The following is an 18466-nucleotide window of genomic DNA, read 5'->3' as shown; positions in this document are numbered from 1 at the left end:
AGGAATTGAATTGGGTACAAGCTGGCTTTGAGTAACAAGTTGATCGGCAAGTTCAATTACATTTTCAATCACAACTTCAAACATATATATAACTTGACAAGTTGTTGAATTCGTTAGGCAATTGAAAAGGAAAGAAATTGGTAGGTTTGTTGGGTATGCAAATCAATATGGATTAAGAAATAAAACTTCCAACAAATTTAAAAAGGCAAGGGTTGGATGCTCAGTATTTAAGAGAAGTAGGACTTTTCAATATTGAAAATTGAGCAATTCAATGTGATCGGCAATTTATATAGATTGAATACCAAATAGGTCGGCAAATTGTTCGGTTTGAGTAATCAATAGATATGCAATCGGTAAAAAGTGCTCGAAAACTTGGGGTGATACCGCCTCATAGCAATGATAATATTATGAAATTTAGAGTGTCGTTGCCCCCAGATTGCAATGATGTATTGAAGTTTGGGCAGATTGCAATGATGTATTAAAGTGTGAGGTGTCGTCACCCCCATAGTATACTGATAACGTAAGAAATTTGAGGTATCGCCTCCCTCATATTGTAATGATAATGTATTGAAATTTGAGGTAGTATACTGATAACGTAAGAAATTTGAAGTGTTACCACCCTCATAGTGTACTGATAACGTAAGTTATTTGAGGTGTCGCCACCCTCATAGTGTAATGATAATGTAATGGAATTTGGGGTGTCGCCGCCCATAATGTATTGATAATGTAATTAAATTTGGAGTGTCGCCGCCCCCAAAGTGTAATAATAATGTAATGGTATTTGGGGTGTCGCCGCCCCTAGAATGTACTGATAACGTAATTAAATTTGGGGTGTCACCACCCTCAAAGTGTAATGATAACATATTGGAATTTGGGGGGTCACCGACCCCATAATGTATTGATAACGTAACTAAGTAATTAAATTTGGGGTGTCGCCGCCCCCATAATATAATGATAACATAATAAAATTTGGGGTGTCGCCGCCTCTAAAGTGTAGTGATAACGTAATGAAATTTGGCGTGTCGCTGCCCCCATAGTGTAATGATAACATAATGAAATTTAATTTAAATTTGGGGTTTCAGCCCCCCCAGAATAACGTAATAAATTTTGGGGTCGCTGCCCCAATTTGAAATTTGGGTTCGCTTTTGGGGGTAGTGTAATGATAACGTAATGAAATTTGGGGTTTTGGGGTCGCCCCAAGATAACGTAATTAAATTTGGGGTGTAGCCCCCAATAACGTATTAAATTTGGGGTGTCGCCCCCATAGTGTAATGATAACGTAATGAAATTTGGGGGGTCGCTGCCCCCAAGATAACGTAATGAAATTTGGGGTGTCGCTGCCCCCATAGTGTAATGATAACGTAATGAATTTTGGGGGGTCGCCGCCCCCAAGATAACGTAATTAAATTTGGGGTGTCGCAGCCCCCATAGTGTAATGATAACGTAATTAAATTTGGGGTGTCGCCGCCCCCATAGTGTAATGATAACGTAATGAAATTTGGAGTATTGTCGCCCCCAAAGTGTAATGATAACGTAATGAAATTTGGGGTATTGCCGCCCCCAAAGTGTAATGATAATATAATGATTTAATTTAATTGTTAAAATGTATGAATATAATGAAATGTTATGAATGCTAATTTAAATGTATGCATGTATGTATGAATGACAAATGAATTATAAATGTAAAAGATATTTAAGACGCCTCATGTATGGATGGAAGGTCTTTTATTTGATGACAAAGTGATACTCGTTATTGCAAGATTTTTTTATTTTTTTTTATTTTTTTTTATTTTTTTTTTATTTTATTTTATTTTTATTTTTTTGTAGTGAATCAATATGACTTTGAGGCAGAATGATTGTAAGTATCAGCAATTGGTAAAGCGCTTCTTGTCGTATGGCTGATCCATTCTTCAGGGATACAACAAATAGAAAGTTATTGACATCATCATATGGACATATTAGCATGTCGATGAGCCCTAATGTTTGGGCTACTATCAACATTGTGAGTTCCATTATAAGGTCAAACACTCTTTGTTATATGTCGATCCCTTCTTTAGTAAGGCAACAAATAGAAAGTTATCGACATCATCATATGGACATATCAGTATGTCGATCAGCCCTAAGATTTGGGCTACTATCGACTGTGCGAGTTCCATTATGAGGTCAAACACTCTTTGTTATATGTCGATCCCTTCTTTAGTGAGGCAACAAATATAAAGTTATCGACATTATCATATGGACATATCAACATGTCGATCAGCCCTAAGGTTTGGGCTATTATCGACTGTGCGAGTTCCATGACAAGTCAACCACTCCTTGTTATATGTCGATCCATTCTTTAGTGAGGCAACAACTAGAAGGGTTATCGACCATCATATGGACAGATCAGCATGTTGATAATCCCTAAGGTTTGGGCTACTATCAACTGTGCGAGTTCCATGACAAGTCAACCACTCTTTGTTATATGCCAATCCATTCTTCAGTGAAGCAACAAATAGAAGGGCTATTGACCATCATATGGACAGATCAACATGTTGATGAGCCCTAAGGTTTGAACTACTATCAACTGTGCGAGTTCCATGACGAGGTCAATCACATAGTTCTAACGGTATGCTAATCCATTCGTTGGTGAAGCTACAAATAGAAGGCTATCGACCTCATCATATTGGACAGATCAGCACATCGATAAGCCCTATAATTTGGGTTGTTATCGATTGTGCGAGTTCTATGACAAGATCATCCACTTCTAGTTGTATGCCGATCTATTCTTCAGTGAGGCTACAAATAGAATGCTATCGACATCATCATATGGAACAGATCAGCCATGTTGATGAGCCCTAAGGTTTGGGCTACTATCAATTGTGCGAGTTCCATGACAAGTCAACCACTCCTTGTTATATGTCGATCCATTCTTCAGTGAGGCAACACCTAGAAGGGTTATCGACCATCATATGGACATATCAACATGTTGATAAGCCCTAAGGTTTGGGCTACTATCAACTGTGCGAGTTCCATGACAAGTCAACCACTCCTTGTTATATGCCAATCCATTCTTCAGTGAGGCAACAAATAGAAGGGTTATTGACCATCATATGGACAGATCATCATGTTGATGAGCCCTAAGGTTTGGGCTACTATCAACTGTGCGAGTTCCATGACAAGTCAACCACTCCTTATTATATGCCGATCCATTCTTTAGTGAGGCTACAAATAGAATGCTATCGACATCATCATATGGAACAGATCGACCACGCCGATGAGCCCTAAGGTTTGGGCTACTATCAACTGTCGGCGAAGTTCCATGACGAGGTCAACTACTGTCCTTGTTGTATACCAATTTCTCGTAGTTATATCTTGATGATCGAGCTAAATATGAATTGATGGCAAACAGATCGGAATTGTTGAACTAGTGTACTGGCCATCAAATTGAATATTTTTGCTTGATGCCCAAATTGAAAGAGCTTTTAGAAATAAAATTCTTGGAGCGCCAAAATTGAAAAAAAAATTGATAGATTTTTTTTTTTTTATTTTTTTTTTTTTTGCCGATCATTTGGATCAGCAAAATATTCTCTGAAACATTTGGTCGGAAATTTTTTTTTTTTTTTTTTTTTTTTTAAGGTACGTAAAATTAGATATTGCAAATTGGCAATGAAAAAGACCAAGCCAATTATGAAGATCGGTTATTTCTTCACCTAGGGTGAACATTTGGAGTATATGGATGGAAGGTTAGGATCAAATTTTTTTTTGTGGTCCTCTGTAAGTGAGTCACCATTTACAGAACTACTATTGTCAACTGACATGTAATGTGAAACATGCATTGGTCGACAATGAGCTTGGTGGTGGGACCACGACTTGTAGAGGGACCTTTCAGAGAGGTTGAGCTACTAAAGCATGGTAAGTGCATTCAAATAATTTCTTCTAGGAGAGAGCCGATCTCTTATAGCCTTTTGGCTAGGATTGGCTACACCAACATTGCTTTTATTCATATCTTTGATGAGTTGTCTACCCCTCCATGAGTGTTCGACAGTAAAGTTAGCAGAAGGGTTTTTGAACTCACTCACGATCACACTTGAAACTATGCGTCTTCATATTGTAGTTTTGTTTGCTTCCCTTAATCGCACGATTCTTTTTGGTGTGTGAGGAAGTGCTTTGATTATGCAGTTACTTCGCCCGACAGCTATACATGTATCTGTTTCTTCAATTTTCAGAGACGACAGTCGACTTGAGTTGTTGTATCTGCAATATGAATACTCACTCTCTCAATGGCAGATAGCTGAGAACCATCGGACTTGGAAAGGGAATTCTCATTCGCAAAAGTTGAATGTTGAACTTGAGCGGCAAGAGGAGAGCCTTCACAGTTGTTTGTTCTTTGTGAAGCTATTGACGCAACTTTTTTGTGGTTGAGAGTATCCCCACAGACGGCGCCAAATATGTTTCAGCAAGATTTGCCAAAACACACCAGTTGAGGGTTGTGAGTAATGTTTTTTGGAGATGGTGAAGGAGATGGTGATTGGGGAAAGATGAGACTGGACTTCGGTTTTGAAGTTGCCTACGTACCCAAAGATATTGCTTGGGATCAAGTCTCGATTATGTGGTTACGGAAAAATGACGAAGGTTGGATTTTATAGGTAGCATTGGTGATAGTTACTTCCTCGCTCTCCAATATTCCAATCGTGGGTTGAAGTTGAGAACCGGGCGAGAACCGGCCCAATCATGGGATGAAGTTGGAGAGTCGGCGGGATAACCGCTACCGTGGGATGAAGTCGAGAAATGGCGGAGAACCGCTCGGTTCGTGGATTGAAGTTAGAGAACCGCGGGACATCCGCCGGCTCGTTGAATGAAGTTGGAGAACTGGCGGGACATCTGTCAGCTCGTGGAATGAAGTTGGTTTCACTGGCGGGAGAACTGTCAGCTCGTGGGATGAAGTTGGAGAGTGGCGGGACATCCGGCTCGTGGGATGAAGTTGAGAACCTGGCGGGACATCCGCATTTCCGTAGGATGAAGTTAGAACTCGGGAGAACTGTCGGCCGTGGGATGAAGTTGAGAATCTGGCGGAGAACCGTCCGGTTCGTGGATTGAAGTTGAGAACCGCGGGAGAACCGCAACTCGTGGAATGTAGGCTTTGAGCATGAGCTTTTTCATAGATAAGCTCGAGCATGGGCTCTGGCGTGGAAGCTTGTTTATAGTTGGAGCTCTCGTGGGGCTTGTTTATAGTTGGAGCTCGAAAGCGTGGGCTTGTTTATAGTTAAGCTCTGAGCATGGGCTCTAAGCGTGGGCTTGTTTATAGTTGGGCTCTGAGCGTGGGCTTGTTTATAGTTGGGCTCTGAGCATGGGCTTGTATTGAATTGGGCTTATATTGGGCCACATTTGTGGGGCCCGGAACAATATGGAAGAAACCTGAAAAATGAAATCAAGAACTTGATTTCGTGGTTGATTCGAGGATAGATCTTAAATTTGAAATGGAAATCAAAAGCTTGATTTCTTGTTTCAATTGATATGAGTAAAGATTGATTGAATCAAAGGTTTGATTCGATCAGAAAACTTGATTAGAGAAATTGGTTTTTGAGAATCAGGAAATTTATTGAAAGGGATCGGTTAAATGAAAGTATTCTCATTAACTGATTATAAATTACAATTACACTTTATATAGGATTACATTCACAGTCTAACTGAATCCAGAACAGAAATCTAACTAACTAACAGAATACAGTTTCTGCACTAACAAACTTTCTTCTAGAAACTAACTGATGTGGACTGTTGTCTAATAGTTAGCACATCAAATGTGAGCAAATTGACAGGTACTAGTAGTATGAGGTATCATGATTAGATGATAGGGCGTAATGACTCAGAAACTCTTTTTATTAACTAAACATAGAAAACAAAAACTCTTTTTAATAACTAAACATAGAAAAAACCAGTGAATCTATTGTTTAAAGTTGTATTAATCAGAAGTTCAGAACATATGCTTTACATTCTATACTCGTCCCTTCTATGAGTTCTATCTGTGCATTGCTATTACAAATATGCCTATAATATCTACGCAAATATACAGCAGGAAAGGAGACATACAACAAAGGAGTAATTAGAACAAGAGAAGGCACAAAACAAGGCAACATAAGAGAAAACTCGAAATTCGGTTTAGTGACTTCTCTGCTTGCATCTCTTGCCTTCTCGCCCGAGGACTAGTATTCCCTGTATGGTGATAGGAATTTGGATACCAATACAAACTTGTTGCTGGAGAATTACCAAATATTCTTGTATAGAACATCTCCCCAAACATCCCAATCATAGGGTGTAATGGAGTCGGTATAACTGGTGTTGGTGGCCCAAATCTGTTTTGAAAATGTTGATGCTGGGGTGGTTGTGATTGAGATCGGTATGGATTACGATGAGTGGTATGACTTGGGGGTGATGTAGATGTGGTAGTTGTGATCAGGGCATCAACCCCACAACCTCGAGGTCTACTTGGTATATCTAGACCTTGCAAGGATCCCTGATCTTTTGATTCATCGTGAGAGGATTGGCCACGGCCATACAGAGGGACTAATGTGGTATGTGAAATACCTGCCTTGCATACAGGGCACTGTTGCTGTTCTTCTGGGGTGATTGAAGCACCTTGGAAGTGGATCCACTGGTATATACATGGCCAGCAATACAAGTGTCCACAGAGGGTTACCACGGGATCATGAGCATTGTCGAGACAAATGTTGCAGTCAAAGCAACCAGCAAGAGTATCCGAGGTAGTTGCCGCAGACAAATCAACTTTCTTCGAAGGTGATCCACCATCATCTCTCTCCAGGTTCGCTACACCATGTTGGAAGCACTCTTCAGTTGCCATACACCCCTATGACCCTATTTCACTGATGTGTACAACTCCGCTGTTGTGAAAAAAGGATAATCTTAATTGATAGAAAAGTATTTGTAAAACATACACTATCTTTAAAATAAAACTTGCAAAGACCAAGCGAAAAGGAGATATCACCATAGATTATCATATAAATTCATAATCATCGTAGATTCATAGAGGAAACAACCAAGTAAACCAACTCCCTTCAGAAAGGACCAATAAATACATGCTGAAAAAGTAGTTCATGTAATAGTTCAAAAATGGAATTTACTGAAATATTAAATTGCTGAAAAAACAAAGTTTCACACTTTCACCCGACTAGTACTAGACTACTAGTATCATCAATCTCGCAACTAAGAAATACCTATATATTTCATGAAATTTCGCATAACTTTCTTAGATGGACTATGGTTCATGTGACCTTATAATTGAGCTATCCCCTGTCCCTACGTGACCTACACCCTATACTTGTAGAGTTTCATGAAGCATATCTGAAGTACCTGCGTAATTTCCTAGAATAAACTTCCCTTTTTTTGGTTTCGATTATCCTAGAATAAAAAATCCTAAATATAGCATGGCAATGATAAGGAATAGCAAAACCATGGAAGTATGAAACTATGAAAGTAAGTAAATGGAAAGGCTCGTCTCTAGCAAGAAGAAAAGCAAAATGTCTCACTCACCCGCTCCACCACAGCATAAATATCAACTATGGTTTTCAAGAATTCAATCGTGTTTATCAACTTATCAACAAAAAAGGATACGGATGGGAGATGAAAATTGAAATGATGGGTGACCCACCCGACCCCCCACATTATATTCCTTTTCCACTAATTCTAGACCACTTGCCAAGACAACGTATGGATTTGTCCATATCTCAACATGGTTGCATCCCGAGACAAGGGCATAATAATTAATAAGTGCCATAGGCAATGCTCCAAGTCTCCAACCACATTCTTTAAAAAGGTTGTTCTTTCGATATACCATATGTATTGATGAAAGATGAACACCTAAGCAATGGTAAGTTACAAATTAAACTTTCCAATCACGGTTTTTGGTCTAGAACTCTAGATAATATAGTTTTTATATTATCCTACAAAAGTGGGCCTGTAAACTGAAACGTACATAAATCAAAAAGGTGATTTAAAGAACTCTAGATAATATAGCTTTTATATTATCCTACAAAAGTGGACCTGTAAACTGAAACGTACCTATATATATATATATATATATATATATATATATATATAAAGTGATTTAATTGGTCACTCATTAAATTGGATTAGGTAACCCCCTAAAAAATATATGTATTACAAATTTACCATATTACAAGTTTGCCACTAAAACTCAGGCCCAATCGAACCCTCAAGTCGTTTGAGTGTATACTCAAATGGTTTCGCCATGTCGTTTAAGTATACACTTAAACGGTTTTGCCATATCGTTTGAGTGTACACTGAAACGGTCTCGCTTTGTTGTTTCAAACGGTCTCACCATATCGTTTCAGTGTACACTCAAGCGGTCTTCGCGTGTCATTTGAGACAAAACTCTTGGGCTTTTAGCTAGACGATATGACGACATTAAGAAGGTCGTTTGGGCAATTTCCAGGACGACATGGCGGGATCGTTTGGGAACTCTCTTGGATGACATGGATGGGTCGTTTGGACTAAAAAAATTGGCGTGTCCATATAACCTAACTTCAAACACTCAACATAACTCTCAAATCATTCAAAACGATCCTTCCATGCACAATTCAAATAACTCAAAATATTGTATTAACTCATACAACTAATGTACAAAGAATATTAAAAAAAAAAGACATTCAAACGACTTCTGGGTCATTTAGGCCATATAAAAAACGACCTTATTGAGTTGTTTGGGGCACCTTGAAAACGACCTCACTGGGTCATTTGGGGTTTTTCAAGTAATAATTCGGTTTGTTTGGACTAAAAAAATCCCGTCGGGATTGTCGCATGCTACATCAGTAGATTTGTCAATGCTAGAAATTTCAAAACGAAAAGATTTTCAATTTCAATTTTTGGAAAAAAAAACCTTTTCAATTTCAATTTCAATTTTTAATTTCAAATTTTGGATTCATTTGGTATGCTTTCTTAATTCGGTCCAAGAACACTATCCGAATAATGCATCCACCTTTTCAAATCCTTGCTAATTCACCAAAATTGAGATTCCAATCCTTTCAAGCTCAATGGAGAAGATATTGTTGTTGGAAAAGATGAAGTTCGAAAAAGTTGTAACAAGTTTTCCCAGTTTTCAGGTTTCTCTTTTTAGGTAGGGGGTGTATTGGGCTATTGCTACTGGACTTAGTTGTTGGCCTTAGGCTTGGGCTTAGGCTGGAGGCTGCCCAAAGCAATTTCGTGAGAGCCCAATACAAAACCCATCAAAAAAGAAACCAATAAATGAAGCTCAACCCCTTGGTTCTAACTCGGTTGAGTATAAACTCCTTCCCATCGACTCATATCACATAACCTCCCTATTATTTAGGTCTTGTTAAATAACCTCCCTGTTTTCCAAAAAAGAGATAAAATCTAGTTTGTTTTTATTTCCCATTTGATCTTATTTTCTTTTTTACCCTTTTGGGATTGAAAATTTTCCGACTATATGTAAATGTATTTTTACATATATATATATATATATTTGCATAGTCATTAGAGCTATAAAAACTTAAATTTACATAGTAACTTTTGTGATTGAAAATTTTTCGACACCTGACAGAATATATGTAAATGTATTTTTACATAGTCATATATATGTAAAACTATATTTATATAGTCATTGGACCTATGAAAACTTAAATTTACATAGTAACTTTTGAGATTGAAAATTTTCCGACGACACCAGACAGAATATAAATTTAAATTTTCCTATGAAAAAAAAATTCATATGAAAATTTAAATTTAAATAGGTTAAGAAGACTGTGTAATTTTATATTATCATATGTAAATACAAATTTACATAGGATGACGTCAGCCCGGTTTGTCCTTAAGCCGAAATTATAAGTAAAGATTGATGACGTCAGCCCGGTTTTCACAGGAGTATTTTGGTCTGTTTTGACTTTGATGTTATGTTTTAAATAATATGAAGGTTTTATACATTTGTTCGCTTCCGGGGGTTTTTATGCAACCATTTAAGTACTAGGGAGATTAAACCCGTTGTCTGAAAAAGAAACACGAAAATTGTTCAAATTACAAGCACCGAATTGTTAATAATGACAATGACGGTTACTTAAATGAACAACGTGAAGCATCAAACAAAAAAAAAAAAAAAAAAATTATTTTGTTTTGTTAAATAATGAAATGGGATAGTCGTGGCGAAAGTTCTCTCTCAAAAATTTGTCCATTAGAAACTTGGGTTGGTCAAGTTGTCAAACGTATCTCTATAGTACTTTTTCTTTCATTGGTAAGAACGCCAAATCAATAACCAATGCAACCAACTAGAATGTTGAAAAGTAGGATCAGTAGTCCAGTACTCGAAAGTTCAAAGAAAATTTTCTTGACTAGTTAGAGCATCTTGTCGCACCCAGATACTGCAACTTTTAACTTTACTAGTATTAAAGCTATATTTTTTATCGGCTGCACCCATTAGGTTGCCTACGTACCCATTTTACGATCAAGCCGCCGTAGTTCCCTCCTTATCACCCCTCTTTGCCTCCCTTCTCTCCCCTTCTTTTTTTTCCTTTTTATATCCCTCTCTTAGGTTTACTTCATGAGACATAGTATGGTCTTGGGCCTATCTCTTTGGCCCAATCCCTATATGACAAATCTATGTATATGGCTACTACATTTGCCCCCTCTCAGGTTCGGCGACGGAGACGGAAAACCCGAGAAGTCCTTGAACCTCCTTGTCTCTTTGAACTCTAGATATCCGCAGTATCCTGTGACTATATGTAGTCTTCATCTCCTCAGGACATTTTATATCCATGTACTCGCATCGGATCAGATGTCCGTGAAGTACTCAAACCACTTACTCTTTTGTCTCAAGCGAACTATTGAATTCTCAGGTTTCATCTCTCCCCGACCACTGGACTTTGTCGGCCACGAATTGTATTATAATCCTCCACTCGTCTCGCTCTTCCTTCATCATTACTTACCTGAGTTCTCCAACCTCCGCCGATAAACTATGTGTATCTCAGATCTCTATAGGTTTATGTTATATGTATGTGCACTACACCTCTTCTAACTTCTTCCATTGATTACGCTTTCTCTATATTTCTAGCCACTTTGCTATGGTTCTTTTTGGAAATCTCCAATGATTCTGCGAGTGTCAGCAATAAATAATCTCTACTCTGCGATCTCTCTTTCAATAGTCTGGGATTGAAGAAGCCTTACTTCTGCGGTGTTTTTCTTGCTAACCGTCCTTGGTTGCGTGACTCGAAGTCTTCATTCTCTCTCTGCTATTAGCTCTCCTTCATAGAATTCACTACCATTCCGCGAAGGTTCTCTTCCCTTGGCACTCACTCTTCACAATTAATCATCATGTTTGCGAAGTGTCTCAATCCATCGGATCTCGTTCATAGAACTCATTACCATGTCTGCAAAGGGTCTCATCCCCTTCGCTTTCACTCCTCAAACTCAACATCATGTCCACGAAAGGTCTCAGCCCCTCCGTAGAATGTAGTCTTCCAAAATACGATACTGGAAATTTGATCAAACTCGGTAGAATATCCAGTAGAAATTCAGTATGCCCCCAAGTTTGATTCGGACACAAGGGCTCAGGAGGGCATATCCCCACAAGACTTATTTGGATAGCCTCACAGCATATTCGCGAAGGTTCTTCTAGAACCCCTCCGCTCTCTTTCGGAATGCACATCCGGGAATAACTCAGCCTGCCCCATGTTTGATTCGGACACGAGGGTCCGTGGAGGGCTCATCCCCCCTACACTCATTCGGATAGCCCCACAACATATTCGCGAAGGTTCTTCTCGAACCCCTCCGCTCTCCTTCAAAATGCACATCCTGAAAAAGCTCAGCCTGCCCCATATTTGATTCGGACACAAAGGTCCGTGGAGGGCTCATCCCCCGCACTCATTCGGATAACCCCACAACATATTCATGAAGATTCTTGGCTCGTCCCCTTTGACTCATTCAGATAGCCCCACGACATATCTGCGAAGGGTCTTCTCAAACCCCTCCGCTCTCCTTTGGAAAGTGTAACAACATATCCAATCGCATTTGTTGTAACCGATGGGTAGGTTTTCAGGAACCATGAGCGTTACACCGAAGGGCTCATCCCCCCATCGCTTTTGTGGTTGGGGGCAGCTCAGTTTGTCCCCAAGTTGAATTCATACCTCATCGTCCGCGAAGAGGTCATCCCCCCACTGTCTTTGTAGTTGGGTGCAACTTAGTTTGCCCCCAAGTTGAATTCGGACCTCATCGTCCACGAAGGGCTCATCCCCCCTGCTGTCTTTGTAGTTGGGTGCAACTCAGTTTGCCCCCAAGTTGAATTCGGACATCATCGTCCGCGAAGGGCTCATCCCCCCCGCTGTCTTTGTGGTTGGAGGCAGCTCAATTTGCCCCCAAGTTGAATTCAGACCTCGTCATCCGCAAAGGGCTCATCCCCCTCGCTGTCTTTGTGGTTGGGGGCAACTCAGAGTTTGCCCCCAAGTTGATTTAGGACCTCATTATCCATGAAAGGCTCATCCCCCCCAACTGTTTGGCTTAGGAGCAACTCAACTCTATCTCTTCCCACACAAGAGTAGACCAAATATCCACTAGTAATATGTGCGGACAAATTCTCAAGACATTAAGAGATAATAGTGTACATGTATGTAACTCAGTGCAAAGATATCATGCCCTTAATGTGAACTGTAAGTCACCACTACATAGAGACACTAGCAGACTCCGAGGTTCCCCGTATAGCTAGTACGGAGCTCGACCCCGGTCTTACTCAATATTATATCATGCAATAAACCTTTAATGCAGAAAGTAAACTCTTTGATGACAATATAGTGTATGCAAATAAGGTAGTAAATGAAGTGAGATGGATCTATCAATACCAGCTCAATCTCAACTCTGTTCCATGATACCGCAGATCTTTCTCTTTCTCTGTAACCTGAAACTTTTATATTTGAGTTTTGCACAAATAACACATGAGTTTTAACAAAAAACATTAATTCAGCATAGCATTTGCATACAAATATAATGGTGATCATGTACTCCAAACAGTGTACCATCCGTCTTACCCTGAGATGTACAACCACGTTTCTCATTCATGGTCCGCGACCTCCTAGAGCGAATAGGTTTGCAGAATACCACGAGGTCTAGGGACAACCCCAATCTGTCCCCACATACATCTCTGCCAAGGATAGGGACAAGGCTTACTTGCCCCCAGTGTAACTAGAGCGAATAGGTTTGTAGAATACCACGAGATCTGGGGACAATCCCAATCTATCCCCATATACATCTCTGCCAAGGACAAGGACAAGGCTTGCTTGCCCCCAGTGTAACTATGGTTGATGGCCGAGTCACTACTCGGTCGTCCATTATATATATGACGGTAAAAAAAACGAGTTACCTATCGCGATGTATGCCTCACTCTCTACATTTTTTGTAATCATCTTACCATCCGTATTCAGACGCTCCAAGCCGTTGATCTCAGCCTCAATCTATTGATCTCATTGTTCCTCTGTCTCCAACTTCCTCGCCGTCGATGTTGTTACGTTGATACTTTACAAAAACTAAAATAGTTTACTAAGGAAATTGATATTGGGGGAGATGAAACTGAACCAAGATAATAGTTGCCTACGTACCCAAGATCTATTCTCTAGGGATCAAGTTTCAACGTAGTTCACATTATGAGAACAAATAGTTTTTATATGAATGAAGAGATTGAGTCCTACGATGACTGTGTTTACTTGTGTCAAAAGAATTCTTATCTCTTTGAACCTCTATCATTATATTATACAATAATGAACATAGACATATTCATAAATAGGCCAGTTATTGGGTGTAGCTAGGATTAACCCCTTGGGCTTAATTGTTTTGGGCTGGATTCGTGGGCTTAATGACCCACAAAGTTCCTATTCAAAATGTTGACTCGTCATAACTCATGCTTAACCGTATTAGGGGTGTATTGACTGTTACCGTTACCTGTTCCGTTAGTTGGTGTGAGAGTAATGTCCACGTCCATATCCATGTCAACTGAAGGATCAACATAGACGAACGGCGAACCATGTAGAGGATTACCTTCTTGTAGGTATTCTTATTGCAAGACTGTTAGGGGTGGTGCGGCGGCGTTTGTATTATCGTTTGTGGCAGCGGTAGCGGTGGCGGTGGCGGTGGCGGCGGTGGCGGTACTACAATTGGATGTTGAAAATTAATCCTACCCACTAGGAGCAACTCGATTGTTCAACGATTCTTGCATTGGCCGAGTTGAATTTCGAGGGTTGCGATTCCTATTAGCAGGAGAAATATGTTGATAGTTCGGTCTGCTTTTTATACTTACCATCTTGATTGCTTCACGTGATAATGTATTCTAAAAAATCCACAGACGGCACCAATTATGTTTTGGCAATAACCTACTTCAATACAACGAGAGCAAATGATAAAGAATGCACTAAGAAATAGAGGAAATTGATGTTGGGAGAGATGAAACTGAACCAAGATAATAGCTGCCTACGTACCCAAGATCTATTCTCTAGGGATCAAGTTTCAACATAGTTCCTTGTTGTGAGAGAGAATGTTTTTTTATAAATTGGTAGAGATTGAGTCCTAATAGGACTGTGTTTGTTTGTCAAAAGAATTGTTATCTCTTTGAATTTTTATCCTTATTTTTTTACAATCATGAACCTGGACATATTCTTAAATAGACCAGTTATTGAGTGTAGATAGGATTAAGCCCTTGGGCTGGATCCGTGGACTTAATGAGCCACAAAGTGAGGGTTTATACACACACTATGACATAGTCCACACACTACACCACAGCCCACACGCCATCAGTCCACCCATGTTCTTACTGTATTTACTGGGGAATGTACAACATGTAAATGTTGCTCCTCTGGATAGATTGCATGACACAATTGATAATAGCATCAACATTTTCTAAACAAAGAGGGAGGTCTTATTGACCACGACTCAAGCACCCAAACTTAATTTCCGAACAGACTCATACAGCCCAAATAGCAAAGAGGCCCAACAACATCCAACTAAGCCCATTTTACCAAGATCTGAAATGGGTCCAAACAGACCCATTTCCCCATCTTCTCCACCCATCTCTCCACTCACCACCAGATCTAATCGGAGCACCACCACCCAACATCAACCACACATCTAAGATCAATTTGCTCTCAAAACCAAACGCTTAAGCCATCTGCTTCATCAAGAAAAAGAATCAACTACATACGACTCTCCGCATATCACCAAAATTCAAGACAAATAACTTCAAAACCTTAAGAACTATATGTTCTGCCAAGTGCACTGATATAAAACCAGGAAATCGACAAAAGATATCACTGACTCAATAACATAATAAGTAATATAAAAATCTTGCATCAATTTGATTTCGCAATGTGAAGTGACAGCAACGTTGTGGAAACACTTGATTTTAGTACTATATCTTGCGACACCAGGATTATGTAAAGCTAACTTCAAATCTAAAGTAAATAGTGTGTAAAACTCAAAGTAACTTATCTTATCTCTCCACAGACGGCGCCATTTGTCGCACCCAGATACTGCGACTTTTAACTTTACTAGTACTAAAGCTCTATTTTTTATCGGCTGCACCCATTAGATTGCCTACGTACCCATTTCAGGATCAAGCCGCCGTAGTTCGCTCCTCACTCATCACCCCTCTCTGCCTCACTTTTCAACCCTCCCTCTTCCTCTTCTCCTCTCTTCCTTTTTATATCTCTCTCTTAGGTTTACTTCATGGGGCATAGTATGGTCTTGGGCCTATCTCTTGGCCCAATCCCTATATGACCAATCCATGTATATGGCTACTACACATCTTTAATGGTGAAAGCTGAAAATCAGTATATTGTTTTATTAAATCAAACACCAAATACCTTCAGTCCATAAATTAAAATTTCACCACCAAATTACATTTTAAACACTGTGAGGCCCAACACAAAATCCAGAAGCTCACAGCTTACACGAAATCGCGCCATAATAGCCCACAAAGTCAGGACATGCTGCTTTTAGCAATGTTCTAAAAGACGCTAGGCAGTAGTCGGGGCGGTGGGTGAGTACCAAGACGAGCTGGGCACTAGGCAGTTTTTTTTAAAAAAATAAATAAATGTATTATATTATAATTTATAGTAGTACACACACCATACTACAAGAAGTAAATAAATCAAACATTTGCCATATTTCAAAAAATAAATACAAATAAAAATACTTATTACAAAAAAGTATAACAGTTGAAAAATATGACAAGTGATTTGCTCGAGTTGAATAGAGAGACCAAAAAGTGACTTCATATAAAAACATATTTTATATTTTATAGTGGCATAGAATTTACATTGGGCTATATGCTTTTTATTTTCGACATTAAATTATTTTTTGAAAAAAAATAAAAATTGAGCCAATTAGACCATCTATCCCGACTAATCGGACTGCCTAGACTGCCTAGAAGCCAATTAGTATGCCTAGCCCGCTTAGACCGCTTTTTGAACCGACTTAGGCTTAGGCGAGTCGGTTGGGCACCGCGTAGCCTAGAAGCCGATTAGTATGCCTAGACTGTCTAGACCGATTTTTAGAACATGGTTTTTAATAAGCCGTGCAATTTAACAATAATCGCGTAGTCCAAAACTCTAAGCCCACACGACTTTTCAAAAACCGTGCTAGAAAAACCCACAGGTCCATGCGGTGTTCGAAAAACTACATCATATATTTGGTGATATATCAAACCAAACACCAAATTTTTGAAGAGCCCATTTGGCATTTGGTCTGCTGACATTTTTATGTTGATGATTGATTGGTGACTTGGTGTACCACTAAAAATTGTTTTTAACCAAATTTTCAAGAATTTAGTATTTTCACACGAATTGGTGTCTCTATTAAAGAAGATTAAAGAAGCTCTTAGTAGCTACAAGGCCAACTCATCTAATAATAGCTCGACACCTAATTTCACAAAATGAATGCAAAGAAGCAACCCACTTAAAAAAGTTGCACCAGGCGACCTTGGGCCAATTTTCAATCTAGCACCCACCCGACCACATAATTGTGGTCGAGCTTACATACCGATAACACATTGCACATGAGTTTTCAAACACTTTGGATCTAATCCATGAACGAATTCGAAAAATTGTTAAGACCATCGTGCTAAGTCTATCAACATTTTAGACACTTGACACGAGTAAAATAGCGAGTTGAGTTGAACACGTGTTATTCTATGGTACTCGTACTGCTGGCGTATTCTATTTCTGTAACGGAAGAGAACACACGATTTCGAATGGAAATCTATTCAGAGAAAGTTTGAGGTCAAGAACAAACAGAAACATATTAATTCATAAGTCTAAAGACGAATATTGAGGAGCAGAGTTCCAAACGGGATGTCACCAAAAAGTCAGAATGTTAAGAAAACATAAGGTAAGTTAGGCGCAACATTTCATTTGATGACACATTTTTTATGTGCAAGTGTGTAAAATTAGATATAGAGCAATTAAAAGAGAAATGACAAAATGTTTTCGAATAAACTACATACCGTTGTAACAAGAGATTTGGTCGAGAGTTTGGAAATGAATGCGAAGAAGAAGCTAAGTTTGAGAAGAGGAGGAGGAGGTTTGGTTTATGGTCTGTGGAGAATATTTATAGGAGAAATAAATTAATGAGATAAAACTTTCTTGACTTTTTGCGCATTCGAAGGGGGGTATCAATCTTTTTCTCTGACGTGGCTCTATGGAAGTGCGTTTAATGCATGGGGTCCACCACAATCCAACGCTTCAAACCCGAAACAGATTGATCAGTGATTCTGGATTGCGTTAATGGGTTGAAGACGCAGTGTATTGTCCCACTCTCAGAATGGGTTCTGAAATTCCTGTGGATTATTTTTCTATGCTGGACAGGAGAATGTTACTTGTTAGAAGTCAATTTCCAATTGAATTTTGGTTACTGGTTTGTTGTACTTATCTCAGCTTTGAGTAACTCTGTTTATTCATCTTCAAATTTGAGTTTTTACTACAAACATTAGCTCGCATGTAGCAACATCGTCCAACCATATACATAATTCGTCAAATTGTCTTAGTTTCTATATATGTTAAAAATGTATACATCTTGATTTACAAGATTCGTTTGTAACACTAGGAAAAATGTTGAAGGAGTCCCATGATGAATGAATATGATCTCCTGTTCTGCATGTGGGACTAGTTCAATTATAGTCTCAAGCCATCACAAATTCACATCACAACAAAATCACAACAAAATTGGTTGTGAATTTGTGAGAGTGGCGTGAGAGAGTTTGGATTGTTCCGCTACACTGATAAAGTCCTTTATTTTTTTTTTCGCTACTACACTAAAGTCTAAATTATTAACGCAAAAGAAAAGAAAAGTATCTTATCATGTTCGTCATACTACATCTAGCACATAAAAACGATTAACCAGATAACTTTGTCCTTTACCTATATATAGGATTTGTATTATGGGATCCTTGTATTATATGTTCATTAAAAAA

The 18466-nt window shown here is 39.0% G+C and overlaps 1 protein-coding gene across 7 annotated transcripts; it reads right to left on the bottom strand.

Annotated features, from left to right (window-relative positions):
- Positions 1-5905: 5905 nt before the first annotated feature.
- On the bottom strand, positions 5906-17635 carry RMA3 (RING membrane-anchor 3). Of its 7 annotated transcripts, none has more exons than XM_086565474.1 (3): positions 17501-17601; positions 12855-12910; positions 5906-6878 (listed from the first exon to the last, which is right to left on the bottom strand). In XM_086565474.1, exon 3 carries the CDS (start codon positions 6836-6838, stop codon positions 6083-6085), a length of 756 nt encoding a protein of 251 aa, XP_086421600.1. In that variant the 5' UTR covers positions 6839-6878; positions 12855-12910; positions 17501-17601; the 3' UTR covers positions 5906-6082. The 7 variants fall into 7 exon arrangements, with proteins under 7 accessions (XP_086421600.1, XP_086421603.1, XP_086421602.1 ...); XM_086565477.1 differs by having other exon boundaries at positions 12855-12903; positions 17501-17515; XM_086565476.1 differs by lacking the exon at positions 12855-12910 and having other exon boundaries at positions 17501-17635.
- Positions 17636-18466: the final 831 nt, after the last annotated feature.

This window comes from Coptis chinensis, chromosome 6 (assembly GCF_015680905.1).
Source record: "Coptis chinensis isolate HL-2020 chromosome 6, ASM1568090v1, whole genome shotgun sequence".
NCBI lineage: Eukaryota > Viridiplantae > Streptophyta > Magnoliopsida > Ranunculales > Ranunculaceae > Coptis > Coptis chinensis.
This window is presented reverse-complemented; position numbering and strand designations above follow the sequence as displayed.

What these genes read in the sequence shown, in the direction of transcription:
- RMA3 (XM_086565476.1), bottom strand. Translation starts at nt 6,838, where the DNA reads ATGGCAACTGAAGAGTGCTTCCAACATGGTGTAGCGAACCTGGAGAGA.